Source organism: Clinocottus analis, unplaced genomic scaffold (genome assembly GCF_023055335.1).
Source record: "Clinocottus analis isolate CAN_PGR_092001 unplaced genomic scaffold, fCliAna1.0.p SCAF_17, whole genome shotgun sequence".
NCBI classification, from domain to species: domain Eukaryota; kingdom Metazoa; phylum Chordata; class Actinopteri; order Perciformes; family Cottidae; genus Clinocottus; species Clinocottus analis.
The window spans coordinates 11860941-11878799 of record NW_027175898.1 but is presented as its reverse complement, the minus strand read 5'-3'; the positions used below and the strand labels follow the sequence as shown (position 1 = coordinate 11878799).

At 41.3% G+C, this 17859-nt stretch overlaps 3 protein-coding genes across 7 annotated transcripts in view; all 3 read right to left on the bottom strand.

Moving 5' to 3' along the window:
• Positions 1-32: 32 nt before the first annotated feature.
• LOC137787692 (transcription factor Sp3-like) lies at positions 33-8595 on the bottom strand. Of its 3 annotated transcripts, XM_068580380.1 has the most exons (9): positions 8427-8595; positions 8043-8140; positions 7196-7426; positions 6519-7106; positions 5088-5288; positions 4508-4712; positions 4202-4391; positions 3456-3652; positions 33-2169 (listed from the first exon to the last, which is right to left on the bottom strand). In XM_068580380.1, exons 2-9 carry the CDS (start codon positions 8109-8111, stop codon positions 1919-1921), a joined length of 1932 nt encoding a protein of 643 aa, XP_068436481.1. In that variant the 5' UTR covers positions 8112-8140; positions 8427-8595; the 3' UTR covers positions 33-1918. The 3 variants fall into 3 exon arrangements, with proteins under 3 accessions (XP_068436481.1, XP_068436480.1, XP_068436482.1); XM_068580379.1 differs by having other exon boundaries at positions 8043-8595; XM_068580381.1 differs by lacking the exon at positions 8043-8140.
• Positions 8596-10393: 1798 nt separating this feature from the next.
• LOC137788157 (obg-like ATPase 1) lies at positions 10394-15553 on the bottom strand. Its single transcript, XM_068581001.1, has 11 exons — positions 15459-15553; positions 15002-15099; positions 14733-14876; positions 14508-14635; positions 13544-13719; positions 13333-13413; positions 12605-12702; positions 12345-12485; positions 11866-11962; positions 11367-11489; positions 10394-11241 (listed from the first exon to the last, which is right to left on the bottom strand). The coding sequence occupies exons 2-11, from the start codon at positions 15097-15099 to the stop codon at positions 11137-11139; spliced, it is 1191 nt and encodes a 396-aa protein (XP_068437102.1). The 5' UTR covers positions 15459-15553; the 3' UTR covers positions 10394-11136.
• Positions 15554-17358: 1805 nt separating this feature from the next.
• LOC137787990 (transformer-2 protein homolog alpha-like) overlaps positions 17359-17859 on the bottom strand; it is a 4321-nt gene continuing 3820 nt past the window's right edge. For all 3 annotated transcript variants that reach the window (XM_068580783.1, XM_068580781.1, XM_068580782.1), the window contains 2 exons: positions 17719-17789; positions 17359-17510 (listed from right to left, as the gene is read on the bottom strand). In XM_068580783.1, the coding sequence (XP_068436884.1) occupies positions 17500-17510; positions 17719-17789 (82 nt within the window). In that variant the 3' untranslated portion in view covers positions 17359-17499. The remainder of the gene's footprint in view (positions 17511-17718; positions 17790-17859) is intronic.

Genomic DNA, 17859 nt, shown 5'->3' with positions numbered 1-17859 from the left:
TTGGAAGGTTTCAGACTTTTATTGTGATCCATTTGAAAAAAGGTTTTACAAAAGGTAACATTCAATTTTTACACCAATTCTTTAAAAAAAAAATCACTTAAAATAAGGTTTTGATACAACAAATTCAGTTAACTAAGTAATGGCTTCTATAAACAATGTGAAAATAAGATAATATACATGTAAATGAATGCTACAAACGAGGACAAACTGAGGAAGGGGATTACAATAATTAAAATGAAATTAAAAACGACAAACAATGGCATGATTGATTGTTTTCCTTTTGACTTGAGTGACATCGGCCCACAATTCCCAACAGAGCAGTTATTGCGAAACTAATCCCACATCCTGCGGGGTCCAACTGGAATGTCCGATGACAAACACCCTCGGGTGGGGTCGGGACTTTATGATCTGTTGCATTTGTTTTCTTCACATGGCGACATCGGTGCATGTGCATCCCCCCCCCCGCAGCTGACAATGGCGACGAAGAGGAACACAGAGACGAGCACTCGACGCTTCCGTGATCGCCGTCGCGCGGCGTCTGTTTTTAGATGACGTGCGGATCGTCGAAGAGAGCCACAGAAAACTGATACACGATGTGAATTTACAACAAAAATATGAAAAAAAAAAAGGAAAGAAAAAATAGTTTTTTTGACATGGACAAGCACAGCGGACGGCGTGCTCGTGAGGACAGATGAGACATTCTGTTGAGGCCGACCAGATTCTGGAAGAAGTTGCCTCTGCTTTTCAGAGCGGCTTTGCATGTATTTCCCCTCCTCGCGGGGGGGGGGGACAACTTCCGATCAGTTAACAGTGGCACTGCCGTCCTACTCTGACCCCCAGATGAACCTCCTGCTCGGCTCGAAGCGGCGGCGCGTACTGGACCACGACCACCGCTGCCGGTTTGTTAAAGTCTTAAGTTCTACATTTCGGGAAAACGCGCTTGTTTTTGCTTTCTTAAGAGAGAGATGAACCGATTCATAGCACTCACATGGCTGTATGTTATGTATGACGATGCCGTGAAGACCAAGGCACCCCTCCATCCGTCCGTCTGTCTGTCTCAGCGGGAATGAGAAAAAAGAAAAGAACATACAGACGGAGGGCCGTGTCTCCGCAGAGACCGACGCCACCGCGTACACTCAAGTCTATACACGGATTTTAAGGATATCGTTGCATATTGTACCTTTAAACAAGATACGTGTGAAGTGATGACACGTAGAGGCGCTGACGGACAGATCGCGTTGCCTTTGGACAGCCAGACTCGCCGTTTCCCCCCCCAAAAAAGTTAAGGTAACCAGTAGTTTCAGATTTACCGTGAGTGGTGTTAATCTTCTCATCTAACTTCCCCCCCAAAAAATACATTTATCCCTAAAATCTTGAACTATTCCTTTAAAAACCACCACCGTCGGTCGTGGCAGCAGCAGTGCAACAGTTCGGCGTGGAAGCAGCGCTGAGAGGTTCACTACTTCCTTTGCTCTTTCAGAAACTCCTCCATCCCATCATCTCCATTTCACAAACACATTTATCTCCGTTACAGTTACATCTGCAAAGCTTAAAAAACACATGCACCTCCAGCATTTTATACAAGATTATGATACAAAATAAGGCATTTCATTGTGTTGAGTATTCATGTCGTGTTGAGTGTTAATGCATGTGTGTGTGTGTGTGTGTGTGTGTACGTGTGTAAATAGCAACCACATTTTAATGTTATTATTTTTGCCCGCCTATAAAAAGGCCGCAAAAAACAAACACAAAGTCATGATAACTCTTAAAATATATATATTTGTCATATATATTTACGTATATATTCATATGTAAAAAACAAACAAAAAAAAAAAGGTTAGAGGGGAAAGAGAAAAGCCCAAGAGGTCCCTGTGATAGGCCAGTTCTCAAAAAAAAAACACCCGACTCATGAGCCCCCTCATTCCATAACCTCACCGGACGCCACGGTGACCAGCTGCAACGGGATCTCCTGATTGGCTAGGAGGTCGTGGGTGGCGGTCTGGAGGATGAGCGTGGTTCCGTCGGCGGTGATGACGGTGTCGGTGGTGGGCGGAGACGAGGAGGAAGGAACCATGCCTTTCTTATTCTGGTGAGTCTTTATGTGCTTGGCCAGGTGGTCGCTCCGCATGAACCTCTTGGAGCACTCCGTGCACACAAACTTCTTCTCTCCTGCGAGGCCAAGCAGAAACATCAGACAGAGAGCAACGAAACACACGTCGTTTAACACCGACTGACCAACGGGGCCGCTCGATTAAAATGTGTTTATATGTCGGATGATAAGTAACAATAAAAATCACGCGACAAAAAAAAAGTCCAAAATCTGTTGAGGGATCATTTTTAAGAAGTGACAGCAGTACTTTAGTTTACGATCTGAGGTGCAAAGTCAGGAAAATAAATAGACGACGGCCCAAAGTCAATGTTTAAGTTCTTAAACTGTCATAAAGTTTTAAAAAAACAACCTTAAAAAGGCAAACCTCCACTTCGTAAACAAGGATGGAAATAGACGTTTGTTTTTGTTCAACTGTAAAGCGTCCCCACAGGCCAAAACATATATATATAGAGCTCCTTATTATATTTGTGCTGTATCATTGAATCGAATATGAAGGGTGAGGGTACATTCTGTTTGTTTAACTGAGGCCACGTAGAAAAAAAACAAAGCCTATATGTATTTATAAAGTATTTTAAAATGGCTGGTTTACCCATTGAGGATAATAATGGTGGTAAAAAATGTTTAGAAACGTTTACGCACAAACTCGCTCTTCTCAAGATGTATAGACGAGGTCTAATGTGAAACTGTGTCACAAAGCGTTTTGTCATTTTATTAGAATCTGAGTCTTCAGATGTAGAAAGTAGAAACACAGTTTTTTGTGCTGCTGACCGTGCGTACGAGTCTGCTGCTCCTAAAGACATACAAACAAGCCCGAGCAGGGTTTTCCTCACGTACACCAGAATGATAATGCAAGACGAGGTAATGCGTTGCAGAGAACAGGAGAACCACCAGCCGACACCGTGCATTGCCGTAGATTAATCGCTCACCGTGGTTCTCTAGTCCAGGTTTTGCTGGTTGAGTCAACTCTCACACAGAATTTAGCATTTTCCTTTTCCACCAAACGTTGGTTCATAAAGTTTCTTTTTTTAAGCCCGGAATACAACAAACTTAAGTGTTTGGAAGTCAACATTTCCTGGGCAGCGTCGAAGCAAGTTTTCATTTTCTCACTTCACAGACGAAGCTTGACGTCACTGAACATTGTGTCCCTAATCGCGAGGACAGTTGCAGGCAAATGTGAAAATGTTGTGGGAAGTGTTATCTTTTAACTGCAGTCCAACAACAGGAAGATCTATAAAAAAAACTAGACGTGTTCCTGTAAAGGTCTGTATCGACGTTACTCATTTACCTCTTTCTCCAGACGCAGACCTGTATAACTGTGTTCGGGGTGATTTGAGCGTCGCCTCACCTGTGTGTGTCCTCCGGTGTCTCTGCAGCTCGTCGCTCCGGGTGAACCTCTTCCCGCAGAACATCCAGTTGCAGACGAAGGGTCTCTCCCCGCTGTGCCAGCGCAGGTGAGCTCGAAGATGAGACGTCTTCCCGTAAACCTTCCCGCAGCCGGCGATGTGGCAGATGTGCTGCTTCTTCTTCCCCATGCCTGAACCTCTGCGAAAGGCCGCAAAAACAAGAAATTAGTTGGGGCGGGGGGGGTTTTAACAACGGCTGAAAATACGCAATGTAGGTACAAACTAATCTTAATAAAAGACAACGCAAGAAATCCTTAACAACTGAATACTAATCTAGCGTCACTGGGCTCAAAAGGAGGAGACAACGTGTGCATTTTCTTTTGTTTGTTTGCATGCAAATCTGAAAGCTAAATGCCACGTGAACAGGACACAAAAACAAGCTAAACCACCTCGATCCAGATATGTAGAGCTGGGTAAACAAGATCATTTCAAGTTGAAATCAAATCCTTAAACTTTACAGGAGAAGCAAATGTGAGGTTTGGAAACATACAGCTGCTGCAACCAACAACATCTGGGTAAGATGAAAAGTGATGGTTTGAATTGAAATTGTCTGTCGCCGAACTGCCCAGCATAACATGGTTGTGATGTCGTTATTACTATAATTACAGTGTGTGTGTGTGTGTGTGTGTGTGTGTGTGTGTGTGTGTGTGTGTGTGTGTGTGTGTGTGTGTGTGTGTTTCCGACATACCTTCCTCCGGACTCTTTGCAGTTGGGGCAGGTGCAGGCTACTCTGCGGAGCCGCTTGCCCTCCCCGCCCTGCATGTCCATTTCCTCCTCGCCAATCTGAACGCGCAGGTTGTTCAGATCGCTGGGGTTCAGCGTGGAGTTCCCACTCAGCTGCCACTCCTCGGAGTCCGGTTCCTCCTTTATCTGGATGCCTGCGCCAGGGAAGAAGGTGAAGATTTAGGGTCTCTTGAAGTGACAGGAGAAATCTAAGATTGGGTTAAGTTCAAATGAATAGTGATGTGCGAGTGTGCGGCGCGTGTTCCCGTACCAGCTGGACTGTTGGCGTCGTCGCCATGCGTGTACTGAACTCCAGTTTGTGCTACAGAGTTCACTGTGACTGTCTGGAGGTTGGGCAGGCTGACCTGGCCCGTCTGGCCCAGAGGGAGGGTATGGACCGGGGCGAGGGTCAGCTGCTGGGCCTGCCCCTGCCCCTGGGGCAACTGAAGCCCCTGGAGTGACTGGACACCTTGAACCTACAGAGGGAGATGAGATGCGCGTTAATAATCTTTCCTGGAGCAAAAAACACAACGTGCTGCTTGAATGTGGCACATAATTTAAGCTTTATTACGTCGTCATATTACGTTGCGCTCTGCATTTAACCCATCCATAGCAATTTAGGAGCAGTGGGCTGCTGAGAAGCGCAACTGGGAGCAAGCGGGGGTTTAGGGTCTTGCTCAAGGACACTTCGACATGCAAACTATTGGGAGACCAGTGGATCAAACCGGCTACCTCGTGGTTGCAGGATGACCGCTCACCCCATGAGCTACAGCTGCCCTAAGCCGCCCATAAGCAACTTCTGTCGGCCACTTTGTTGATTTGAAACTTCCCAAACAGTCCTTATCGGTTACCTGGAAGGTCTGCCACTGGATCTGTCCAGTAGCAGTGACAGTTTGGGCCTGGATGAGGAAGGTCCCCGGGTTGACCAGCTGCACACTCTGTAGAGTCTGACCTCCTGCATTCAGGTCCTGACCCTGAACCAGCTGGGCATGACTGTCCCCAGACAGATGCAGGATGGGCTGCGAGAGGGTGGTGGCGTTGGAGGATGAGACCTGCACACAAGAGGTGAAGAGAGCAGCACTCGTGTCATGTTTCGATGCAGGAGGTTCTGGTTCAACAGCACTGTCTTAATCGTATGTTAATAAATTGCAAGCTGGAGCATTTCCCAGTGGCAAATAACTCATTTGTGATTGTTGACCCTCAGGGGAGGGAGTGCTGAACACCTGAGAGCTGGTTCCACAACAACAACGTATTCACAAGCTGACATCTGATCATGATAGAAGTACAGTCTGAACTTTCCGATGAAGTTTCGCAGTGTATAAACATGCAACAAGGAAGAAAAGAGAAAACAAGCCCTCCCTCATCTGAGTCAAAGTCAAGGTGGGTCGGCCACCTAGTTATGTTACACTGGAGATACATATCAGACACACCGAGTGAATTCTCAAAGGTTAAGTAACATAGTAAGCTTGTGTCTTACAGCAATGTATTCCAATCTTGTGGCTTGTTCGGTCCTTTAAATCAAATCAATATCTACTTAATACCCCATCAACCTTTTGATGTTTAGGTGCCAGGGTCAATGCAAGACTTGACTTCTAATAGCAATACAAAAATGTTACTATGGGGATATTATCAGGCCTTTTCAACAAAAATATTGCCATTGAACTAAAAATGTCACATTCTTAAATGCTCAAACGAGGATTAATCAAATCAAAGAATAAATAAACAGGACCACAAGCCTGATCAGCTATTCGATTCCAGTGTTCAGTAATTGTTCGTTTCCAAAACTCTGAGCTATGGACACATTTTGGACAATACCAAGAAAGTATTTTAGTCCAATACTTGAGGTCGACCGGTAGTGGACGATATAATAATGAAACTACACACAGAGAAGCTATGATGGAGCCGCTCAAGCAAACCTGTATCTTAAAAAGAAAACGCAGTTACTCTATTATTGTATCTTCAAACAGAATTACGCAATGGTGCGGTCGATATAAAGACGATAGGAAAAGACGGTAGACGATTAATTAGCCGATAACCCGTCAATAACTGCATTTGTCAAATGTCCTGTCGGTGACAATTAATCAGTTACAACCCAACTAATTCCCAGCTCCATTTAACACTAGTTATGGCTCTAGTGAAGACAAGAGTCATTTTTAAAAAGCCCAGAGTAGGTGAGCATGTCGAGCATATCACAAAGAAACGCCTGATATGGTGTTAAAGACACACACACACACACACACACACACACACACACACACACACACACACACACACTCTCTGACCTGGATTTGCTGCAGGTGGTTGTGGGAGTTGAAGTTATCCGAGGAGGGGTCGGACACGCCGGCAGACACGGCTGTTGCTTGGGTCAGAACTCCGGTACCGTCGATGGTCTCCGGAAGATGGGAGGAGTTAGAGGAAGTGGTGGTTGGCACGTAGAGTTCTTGGTTTGCGGCGCTTACCGTCACCAGCGACTGCTTTATACCTGTGTCCTGGCCATGACTGTCCAGCGTCTGGCCGCCCATGATCAGCTGACCTTCAGCCGTTACCCCTGTTGCGATGGGGACCGTGTGCGCTCCAGTCAGCCCTAGAGACTCCAGATCCACACTGTTTATCGGGACAAACGTTATGTTGCCGGGCAGCCCTACAGATCCTGTGCTGGTGTACGCTGACCCCCCGGACAGCGAGACGCCTTGGATTGACTGTATATGCCCCGCCTGCGTCAGAAGGTCTGTGGTCGCTGTTGTGGCACAGCTGATTCCAATGCTGCCATGGCCGCCATCTTGGAGGAGATGGATCTGCCCTGTGCCATCATCCAGTCCATGTGTGAATCCTGCAAGTGTCCCATCTGCATTTTGGATTTGGGGGATGACCTGAAAGAACGAACCACAATTTTTAATCAAGATCTTTGCCTGAACTGAACACATACAGCATTTAACATGTTGTTTCTGTCTCTTTGTACCTGATACTGAATGCCTGACACGCCATTGGATGCAGCCTCATTCCCAGATGCTGTAACATAGATGGGCTGGTTGGGGAGACTCCCAATAGGAAGCATGTACTGGCCGTTGGACGTGACGATCCCAGAGTTTTGAATGTGGACAATTCCCTGATCTTCCTTCCCAGTCGAGACAGGCGTTAATACCTCCCATCGATCTGAACCCGTCAGCTGAATTGCAGACATATCTGTAGTCTGGGAGTCAAATTACACACAAAGATTAACAAGCACAGAACACACTTGATCGAGAAGAATCAGATCACAGGAAAAGAGAGCAAGCCAGAATATTTTCTGAAAATCATTCATGGTTTCAGAGATTGTTCTGCTACATCAAAGAGAGTAAAATCACAGAGAGTGTGTGTGTTGGGGGATCATATAGGATTTGTGCTGACGCAAACGATGCAACAGCCACAACCAAGAAGCAACCACCACACGGAGGGCAGATAACAGGCTCAGAAATGATCGAGTGCAGGGCGTGTGGGGGATGGGTAGCTATTACAACACAATTGAACGCTACTGTTGTGATTATGGTCGCTATCCCTGCAGTATTATCACCCCCGGCGTACTGCCGGCCGAAGGTAAACCGGCTATCTTCCAGCAAGCCGACCCAAGTGACTGACTTCAGTGTCCTACCCACTATGGGCGGGTTTTACAGGGGTAAAGTGGGTGGCCGTTATTGAGGGGAACACAGGAAGTGTACGGCTTTCACCCCATGCCATCAAAATTTTAAAACGTGTGAACTTCATGCTCTCAAAAACACAACCAGCAATCGAAAGCGAGCGAGAAAGACGAGCTAGAAAATGTCGGATACCTGTGTTTCCGCTGCGCCGCCGGGTTGCAGAAACTCGCTTTGACTGCTGTCCACGTCCGCGGACGCCATTTCTCCTTGTTTCAGAGGCTGCTCTGGCGCTAGCAGAGAGACGGGGGGGAACTCAGCAAAACTCTGTAATCTTCAACTCCTGCCTGCCAGAAAAGCTCGCAAAGCATCCCCACTCTCCAGTCCGAAAGGAGCCGACTGTGAAATTCAACTTCGCAGTGCAAATTCTGCGGCTATTTCGGCCCAGATTGACTGTTTACTTTGTCAACTTCGTTGCTAGCCAGCTAGCTCCGAGAGCTAACCATATCTAGCTAGTTAGCAGCAGAGCAAAAAGATAAAAAGACGCAGCTTGCTTCGCTGTACGTTGCACAAACTCACCGATTAGTTGCGCGCTTCGATGCGGTAACTGTTTACGTACCAGTCATAGCGTGAGTGGTAGGAACCAGGTGGACTATCTGATAAACTAAACTCCAAACATGATTATTTTATCAAAGGCGGGCTAGTGTTGATCGGTGAATTCGGGTCGATTTTTTTCTATTTTGATTGACGGTGCGGGAAACACAAAAAGGTGGGACTAACAGGCTTGACTGTCGAATTTGCATCGCATTACAGGACGTCCCGCCCTTCTTCTCTGATGTGATTGGCTGAGCGGGGGGAACGCCAGACGTCATTGGCTACGTGACACTTCAATCTTTTTTTTATAGGACGTGTGTTTCCTGTTTGTTGTTGAGCGTGTGAAGAGAGGGAATGCAGTTGTTGAATCCCCAACTGAGATACTTGTTAATCTGGCGCGTTTCTGTCGAAATTACACCCTTCATTTGATCATGTTAATGTAAAAGCAAGATTGATAATCTCAATGTTGGTCTTTGTTTACATGCAGCGCGTTTTCTTTTCGCCATTACACACGACATGCAATAGATGTGCGACGATTCAGCTTTTTAAAGTTTGACGATCTCTGTAATTTGTCAGTCGGCCTCCATTGCTGCAATCTTCTCTTTCTGCACTGCAAACAAATATTTTTCGTAAAGTTATGTCATAAAATTGTGATAGGTTCGAGTTAAAACAATCAAATGAAACTTTCAATGTCAACTTTTAAATAAACTTGTATGAGAAGTCCTTAAAGGTATCAGAAAAAAATCTCAAGATTATAATTTTGCACACAGTTCTGACAACTTGAAGATTGCATATCAACAAATTACATTTTAAAATTTCAATTCAATTTTATATCACAGATTACAAATCTTTAGTATTCAACATCCTTAGTACCCTCGCAAATTCACTGTTTTAACTAAAATATAATTTATCCATCAACATTTTCATGGGAACGCCATCTGCTGATAAGATCGAAGGCTTCAGAATAGCTCCTGAGTGGATTTTGTGGCAAAATAGTTTTAAACAGCCATAACTAGATCAAATTAAAATAGAAATGCCCCTTTTAAAATGTCTTTTGCGATTCCATTTTAAAATGCAATTGAATTAACATTTAGATGAGAAAATATAATGAAATGGCAAATGTTCGATCACTACGTAAGAGAGATGAGTTATTTGTCTAAATTATTTGCTTATTAATGCATCGTTAAGGACACATTGGGTTATCAATTTAGCTTGTTTATATATATTAATGTATTAAGTGATTGTATTTAAACACTCTAAATAGCATTACTATTTTATTTCTAGATTTGAAACCAATGTATTTTTTCCAAAGGCACAGTCCATTCATTCCCTCATGTTGTGACTTTAGCCTTGAAGAAGGAAAAAATAGAAAGACACAAAGCAATAAGAGATTTTTGTCTCCTTTTATTGACATGCATATTGATGAGGATGATGTTTATTATATCTTGGCTTTCTTCAGATTTTTTTATCTTCCACAAGATGTTAAATTAGGGGTTTGTTCTCTTGAAAATGAAGACATTCACACTGTGGAGGCCGTGAAACAAGAAGCATTATGAAGCCGTATAGTGTAGCTGATCCACGGAGCTCTCGCCGAGCTGGTTTACACTGAAGCCTTATCTTATGACACAGGGTGGAGTTCATAATGTGAACGTCTGTTTTTATTTTTCAAAACCAAACCAAAGTCAATAAAAGTAGTGTGTATCACAAAATGATCCATTCGGGGGTCTCGTCCTGATTTGCTCTTTAAAATAATAATATCCTTCGTCTCAGAATACAGCACAGTTGCGTCCTGAAATGCCACACTCAACGATGGTTTTTATTTTCTCTTAGTAGTTTACACAGCACCAGTCAAATGTTTATTGTTTTTAGTATAATTGGATAAGGAGTTATGGCTTAATTGTGAATAGCATAAGAAAGTTGAATTGAGGAAAAGGCATAAAAAAAACTAAGAAAACATTTCATGTAATTTTAATTCAAGGGGAAATACACCGTTTACACATTTCATGGTGACCAGGCACCTGTACCAAACTACACATGCTGTATATTACCATCACTCATAGCTTTTGTATGATATAAGATCTGAATTACAGATTGATCATGCCACGCTGTAGTAGAAGGTTGCTATGATGCGAGGTCATCATGAAGGTAATTGTTGAATAATGACAAAAAGGCAAGCTGTTTTTGTTTTAGGGCTTAAATATCATCCAAAAAAATTCAACAACAAAACATGTTATGACTCTTTGATTCTAGCTAAAATGATCAAAAAGCATCTAGAAAAGGGGACACGCTCTGATCATCCGATGCATCTTGAAAACACATGGACAGCATCAATCATAAAGAAATAGTTTATGCTCTGTTACAGTTTCCTAATTGTCTTTACCCAGTGAAATTATACATTTCTCATTTCAGTTATACCTTTTTTTCGTTGGGAACATGAAAGCGAGAATATGTTTTCAAAAATATTTGACTGGTACACAAGGTGCCAAATATTATAGGCAAGAATGTATGCTGTGCTTGTATAGAAATGTAATTATATTGAATAATTCCAATAGATTCAGATCAGACCAGTTGAGTAAATAATAGCTGAGCTGATCTTCTGAATTTGAAAGATAAATATGGAAACCAGCACACGGTGTAGCTCTTTGGGGCCCAAATTAACAGTATTCTGAGTTCTCCCTCTGGTGATTTTGTGTTCTTATGGCTTCTTTTTAGGTGCGTTGGGTGTGTTGAATTTGAAAAAGATAATGTCGCCGTCATCTACCACGTAGTTCCTGCCCTGTTGCCTGTATTTCCCAGCCGCCTGTAAGAGAGAACAAACTTAAATTGTATTCAAGAGCGTTTGAAAGAAAAAAAACAATTCCAATCTGTTATTGGCAGAAATTCAGTGCCAGTTCAAGTTTGTAATTATGCTCCATAAAAACACACCTTGGCTGCATTTTCACTGCCCTCCTCTTTGAAGTCTTTGTACTTCATCACCTCCGCCATGATGAAGCCTTTCTCAAAGTCAGTGTGGATCTTTCCTGCAGCTTGAGGAGCCTTGGTCCCTTTCTGTTGGAGCAAATCACATAAAATGAAGAAGTTAACTAAAAACAAACTAATATACTGCCACCATGAAGAATTATTTACCACAGATAAGAAAAAGCATCAAAGTTTAACTCTCCATTTTAACAAGATCTGCAGCAAACGAATATGATGGTGTCAAAAAAACAAATCCTGAGAAAAATACTGCTGGTCCTATCCTATCCTACACATCAGGCCATTCATGTGTAGTAACAGAACATGTCTTCTGCTTTAAATAAATCAATTGTAAATGACACTTTCGAAACAACCATGACAAAGATTTTTTTAAACAAAACACTGCATTTTGAGGACGTACAGTAATAATGATCTTAATAGAAAGATTTATTCACTTCACAGCACTTACCCTGATGGTCCAAGCTCGCACCTCATCTGGTCCTGCTGTGAAGAAGTATTCCAGCTGTAGTGCTGCGTAGCCGGTTTTGATTATTTTGGTCAAAACACTAGAAACAAAGAGAGAAGTCATGATGGAGCAACTCAAGCAGATATGTAGCTTAAAAAAAAGGTGCATTCAATGATAAAAGCATCACATCTGTGATTAAGTTACTTAAAACATTTATATTATGAATTATAAAATGGTGTTGACTCATTGAATTATCCAATGTCAGTTGAGTCAATGGTCGTTTGCAGTAAAGACACTTTGATTTGTCATAGCCATAGAGACAACACTGAAAACATGTATAATATTTATATTAGCTGCAAACAACTGATAATGATAATATTTGAGATTAATCAACAAACATAATAATCGTTAGTTGCAGCCCTAAGTGGCAGTTCAATTATTTCTCAACCTGATTTATAATTCACTGTGAGTTTATGTCTCACCTCTGCGTCTTCATTTCCTCGCAGTACTTCTTCTTCTCCTCCTCATCCATGTCCTGGATTTTAGACTCAATAGATCCACTCACGGGAATGACCAGAGCCCCGGGGTCATGAGCGTCTACCCACTCCTTGATTTTTGCCAACCTGAGAAGAGCAGCCAGCAAGAGTTATTCTTAATGTTCAAAACATAGCTGCATACCCAAACAGCGTCTGGGGACACTCACATGAGCTTATGCTCACTGGGTGGGTTAAAGCAAACCTACCACTTGTTTTTTTTCCTGATGTAGTCCTTCTCTGAGAGATTAACCAGGTAGATCATGGGCTTGGATGTCAGAAGCAGATGTTTGTTCAACACCTCAATCTGTGGAGATAATGTAGGGTACAGCTCGTAAAACAGTTTGGTTCTGCATCAGTAGCTTTTATAGCTTTTGAGACTCTTTCGTAGGGTTAGGATTATCTCATTAGTATTGTATCACCTGAGCTTTTGACCAATCAGACTACTCTGTCCATACAAGCTAATAGCATATAGCAAGCTAATATTATTAGTATTATACTATTTGTAGAATTAGATTCCTTAACTGCGTAGGATTGTTTTCCGATTGTTTTTCTGATTCAATAACTGATATTTCTTGCTGTTACTTTAGTCAAAAAACGTTTGCTCCTCCGCTCACTGGACACAAAGGGAGGCACCCACTAACTAGCAAATTAGATTCATTACAGAAAGTTGATTTAACAAAAAAGAGAGAGACTAGGACAAATAATCCGACTAATCACTTTATTCAAATTGAGGATTATGTTTGAGGACTTTTTTTAGGGTATTGACAACAGACATTTAAAGCTTCATCTGAAAACCTTAATAGAAGCTTGATGGTCAATAATGACATTGGGTACACACCTAATACCGCCAAACACTTATAGACACACAAGACTAACACACAAACTAATTCAAGGACACGCATGCACACACCCATACATACACATACATCATTACCTCTTTGTCGTTCCAGTCAGGGTAAAATCTGACGTGTTTCTTCTCCTCCACTATCCAGTTCTTTACCTTCAACATGATATCCTGCAGCAAGAAACAGCAGATTAAATTAAGTCTGCAGACTGATAACAGGTTATCATCTCCTTTATCCCCCAATTGGTTGCAGTGACACAGATGTAAAACAGGAAAACATAGAACATAAACATATACTGACATATTCAGGTTTCAGTTTTTTGTCACCGCCTCTGATGGCGTTTTTCTCCAGTTTGTCAAGGATTTGAGGAATCATTTCCTCGTCCTTTAGTCGCAGCTCTTCGTGGATGATCTCAATGTCCCTCACTGGGTCAACGTTACCCTCCACATGGATAATATCCTCATCATCAAATGCACCTGAAAAACACATGCGTTGACAGGTGAAGTCCGCCTGTTACAGGTAGTAACAACCATGTTATTCCAAAAGCCTATAAACTAGCTGTTTACTTGCCAACTGATATTACTGTGGAATAAATTCATGCACACTTCAGAAGACCTTTAGATGAGAATGTGTACCCAGTTAAAACCTAATTCTATAAATGCTAAAGTATAGACTTAATATTGGTCTGAAAAATCAATTTTGCATCGTCTCTTTTACATGCCAGAAAAATCACAAATCTAAAAGCTTTCACTTTAATTTCTAGCTTGGACTGGATGTTGTTATACTTTCAGTTTCATAACTGAAACCAGAAATATTTCATGCATATCTTACTTTGAGAAATGTAAACCTGTTTCTCTACAGTCTAATTCATTCCATAAGTTGAAGTCCTCAAATAAAAGCAGCCATATCAGTCCATTGCTTAATGAAATAGTCTGAAATTGGATTATATCAAGAACTATTAGGGAGACAGGGACAACAAAAAAGTAAAATTACAAGTTTGACCAGACATTCAATGTCCGCTTTTAATACTTAATAGTTAGAGTTATACTTTGTGGTACTCAGTACCACAAAGTATCAAGGTTAGAAACCTTGCTGAAGAACAGAATATATAATCTTCTCTGATCCACTAGCATAACATTAATGAATTCTTAAAATGAGCTTGTCTCCCTTCAACAAGCGTAGAAATTGATCTTTGCTAGCCCTTCAACACCTGTGCTGTCTCCTCAGTTGTTACTAGACAGCAGCCGCAGTATTGACAACTCACGCGTCATGTGGAAGATGCCGTCACAGGCACTGATGTGGGAGAGAAAGTTATTTCCAAGTCCCTGTCCTGAGTGCGCTCCCTTCACCAGACCAGCAATGTCCACGACGTTGAGAAAAGCTGGAACCTTACTAAAGAGGCAAAACATCCAGTCAATGAAGGATTGTTGACGAGACAGAAATCCACGGACAAACAAAAAACAAACAGTTGTCAGGACATAACACAAACCTGGCTGGTTTGTGGTATTCGCATAGGAAGTCAAAGCGCTCATCGGGCACAGGCACCCTGCTCTCATTTGGGTCAATTGTGCAGAATGGGAAGTTCTCTGCAGCAGCTTGGCTTTTGGTCAGCACATTGAAAAAGGTGGATTTCCTGCGTAGACAGAGGAGAGTGTCAACAGCAGTGCAATAGTGACCTTTAATGATTTATCTGTTAATTCACTCATATAACAACAACAACTGCTCAGCTAGCATCCATTACTTATTTCATGTACATACCCAACATTGGGTAACCCCACGATCCCGATCTTCAGTGAGGTTCCAAATCGTCCAATCAATAAAGGCTCTTTAGGGGCTTCTGTCTTTTTGGGGGGCATCTGCGAGAGTAACAAGTTAGATACACCATCACCCCAAATATGTCAACAAAGCCAGGCTTATTTGTAACCTAACAACATCTCGGCTCGTTAACAGTTACGCATGTATCATCAAGTAGCTAGTTCCTGTTCAACTAGCTGCACTTAAAACGTGTTTAGGCAGCTCCAGCCACAGCCGGGTTCCAGTCATACGCTCATTCAAACACAGCATGCTAACTAACAGTAAGCTAATGGTTCACTGAGACCACTCCTAGCTACTTGTTAGCTAGAATATTTTACTAAACAAATACTGCCGTGAGCATTTTCCAGTATTTACAAATAGTCCTCAAGCTAATTATCTGGAAAAACTACTGTTTCAGTACCTTAATGTCTTTTTTTAGCCAATATATTTTTTTAGCTACGTGGTATTCACTCCTCTGATATCTGCACACAGCAGCCGCTCCGGGGGAAAGGCAAGTAGCAGAGCAAACCGGAAGTGTTTAACCGTGCGCGTTCTGTGATTGGTCGGAGAACGAGCTGGAACGCCCCGTCAGCAGAGCGGTGTTCTGACAGACTGCACAAAGTTACGTGTTTTATTTGACAGTCCTGTAATTTCACTATTTTGAAGCCCCTATCTGTTTTTATTCTTTTAACCTAAAATATATTTTATTATTTTTTATTTTACAGTGCTAATACAAATGATATGGCTTAATTTAAATATTTCACATGCCCCATTTTCTTTAATAAATACCTTTTCTTGTTAACTTCTTACTTATACCCACTTCTCTTTTAACTACAAAAAACTTCAACCCTTATTATATTAAAAAATGGTACTTTACCTTCTTTGGAGTTTGATTTGGTTTAGCTATGTATGCATTTTTTTTGTAAAACAATTGTCCTTTAATCCTTTAATTAATGTATTATTTGTGTGTATGTGTATCATTCTACCTACAAACGTAAAGTATGATTTTTTTTGGTATATTTTACTGTTCTTTCGCACATTACTGCCGATCTTTCCGTGGGAATGGTGATGTTCAAAGACATGCATACACAACCAATGCATAACAGGCTAGGGTTCAGAATAATTCACATTTGAGAATAAAAGTTTATTCTTGACATTGGAAACAGTCAATGACAAAATACTGTAAATTACATGAAGCTGTTCTGGAACTTTTTTATCTTATCACACATCTTGCTCTGCAATTCAACAGTTTATGGATTTTCTTTCTCTGAGCACTTTACAAACCTCTTGCCTTCATTGTTTTAAGAAAGTATGAATTATGTGTATTCTTGACCTTAAAAATGTCAATTGACAAAATAATAATCACAAGTTCCATTGATATTCTAGTTCAATGCCAATTGTATATTGTGCAGTTTAAACAATCTTTTAGAACTGCGTCACATAATATTGTATATTTAAGTCTGTTGCTAAAAACATAACTTAAAACTGTCTAACTGCAGTCAAAAACAGAAAGCAAATGTCCTATGGGACATTGACAGAGCATTACAGAAAGTACATTGGCAGCCTGAAGGTATTGAACCATCTGAATTATGCAGTGTTTATATTTAAAAAAAAATGTATTAGGACTGTAACAATATCGTTCTAAGTTTCCATGATAGACTGAAAATACATTTCATAAAATGTTTAAATATGAAACTCTGTAGAAAACTCAAACTGCAACAAAGCAGGGCTCTATAGACAATCACTCAAATGAGGGCGCATGCATGAAGACTTAGCAGTACTATTTTTATTTGTTTTGAAAAAACACAAAAACACCAAATAACTCAAACCGTTTGAGATTTCATGATACAATTCCTGCATCTAAAACCACAGGGCAATGTGGCACAGTATACTACAAGCTGTCACTAAACAACAGAATAACTGACCAAAGTATCTTTTTGTGTATGTACAACACCCCCAAAACATACTTTTCACCAGAAAAAAACACAAATAAATAGAAAGATGTCTTTAAAACATTAAACGCGTGCAAACTGGGATCTTGACCGCTACGTATAAACAGCAAAATAAGAAATTATGATATATAACCACCAAAGAACATCCTTCCTGTATAAAAAACAAATCTGCTGAGCATAAACAACCCAGCCCTTTGTTTTTTTACCACCGCAAAAGGTTTTAGCTGTTAGGATTCCCAAAATTACATCAAATGTTTTTTTTTTTGGTGCAGATCCGAATAATTGCTTATTTACATACATCTACTTTCTGAAGTTTGCCTATAAATTTGGTTATGACAAATTCACAGAGTGTGTGGTGCTTAGACAGACTGCATCTCTTGGACCATTTATTTAGACCTTCAAAACAACATACATCTAAAAACAAAGCAAAAAAAACAAACAAAAACTCAAGAAAAAAAAGGCATCTGAACAATAACACTGAAACTGTTGCCTTCTCTCTCTTCCAACTGCTCAGTAGTGACCTGTGGAGAAAAACGGACAGGGTAGAGGATTAGGTGTCAGACTTGATTTATATTTTAAAAAAAAGAATACAAACATGATTTATTTTAAAGTTAGAAGTACTTGTTAGAAAGTACTTGTGAAAGTTACATAAACACCTAAATTTCCTACGAACTCGAAATATGTTAAATAACCGCAACGGGGTGATGATAGAAAAATGTTGACACATACGTGGCGAGTAGGAGCGTGACCGGGATCGTGAGCGGTAGCCTCTGCTGTAGTAAGGAGATGGAGATCTGCGTCTGCAGTGGGAGGTGGGGGGCAAAGACAAAAAAGCAACACTTCTCTTTAGGCTGTTAAGATCACTTAATT

Coding starts and splice junctions, on each gene's coding strand:
- LOC137787692 (XM_068580379.1), bottom strand. CDS start 8,111: ATGGCGTCCGCGGACGTGGACAGCAGTCAAAGCGAGTTTCTGCAACCC. Junction 7,427..8,042: donor GCGGCGCAGCGGAAACACAG/GTATCCGACATT, acceptor TTTGACTCCCAG/ACTACAGATATGTCTGCAAT. Junction 4,392..4,507: donor CGACGCCAACAGTCCAGCTG/GTACGGGAACAC, acceptor TCCCTGGCGCAG/GCATCCAGATAAAGGAGGAA.
- LOC137788157 (XM_068581001.1), bottom strand. CDS start 15,099: ATGCCCCCCAAAAAGACAGAAGCCCCTAAAGAGCCTTTATTGATTGGA. Junction 14,877..15,001: donor GTGGGGTTACCCAATGTTGG/GTATGTACATGA, acceptor CTGTCTACGCAG/GAAATCCACCTTTTTCAATG. Junction 11,490..11,865: donor TGCGAGCTTGGACCATCAGG/GTAAGTGCTGTG, acceptor TTGCTCCAACAG/AAAGGGACCAAGGCTCCTCA.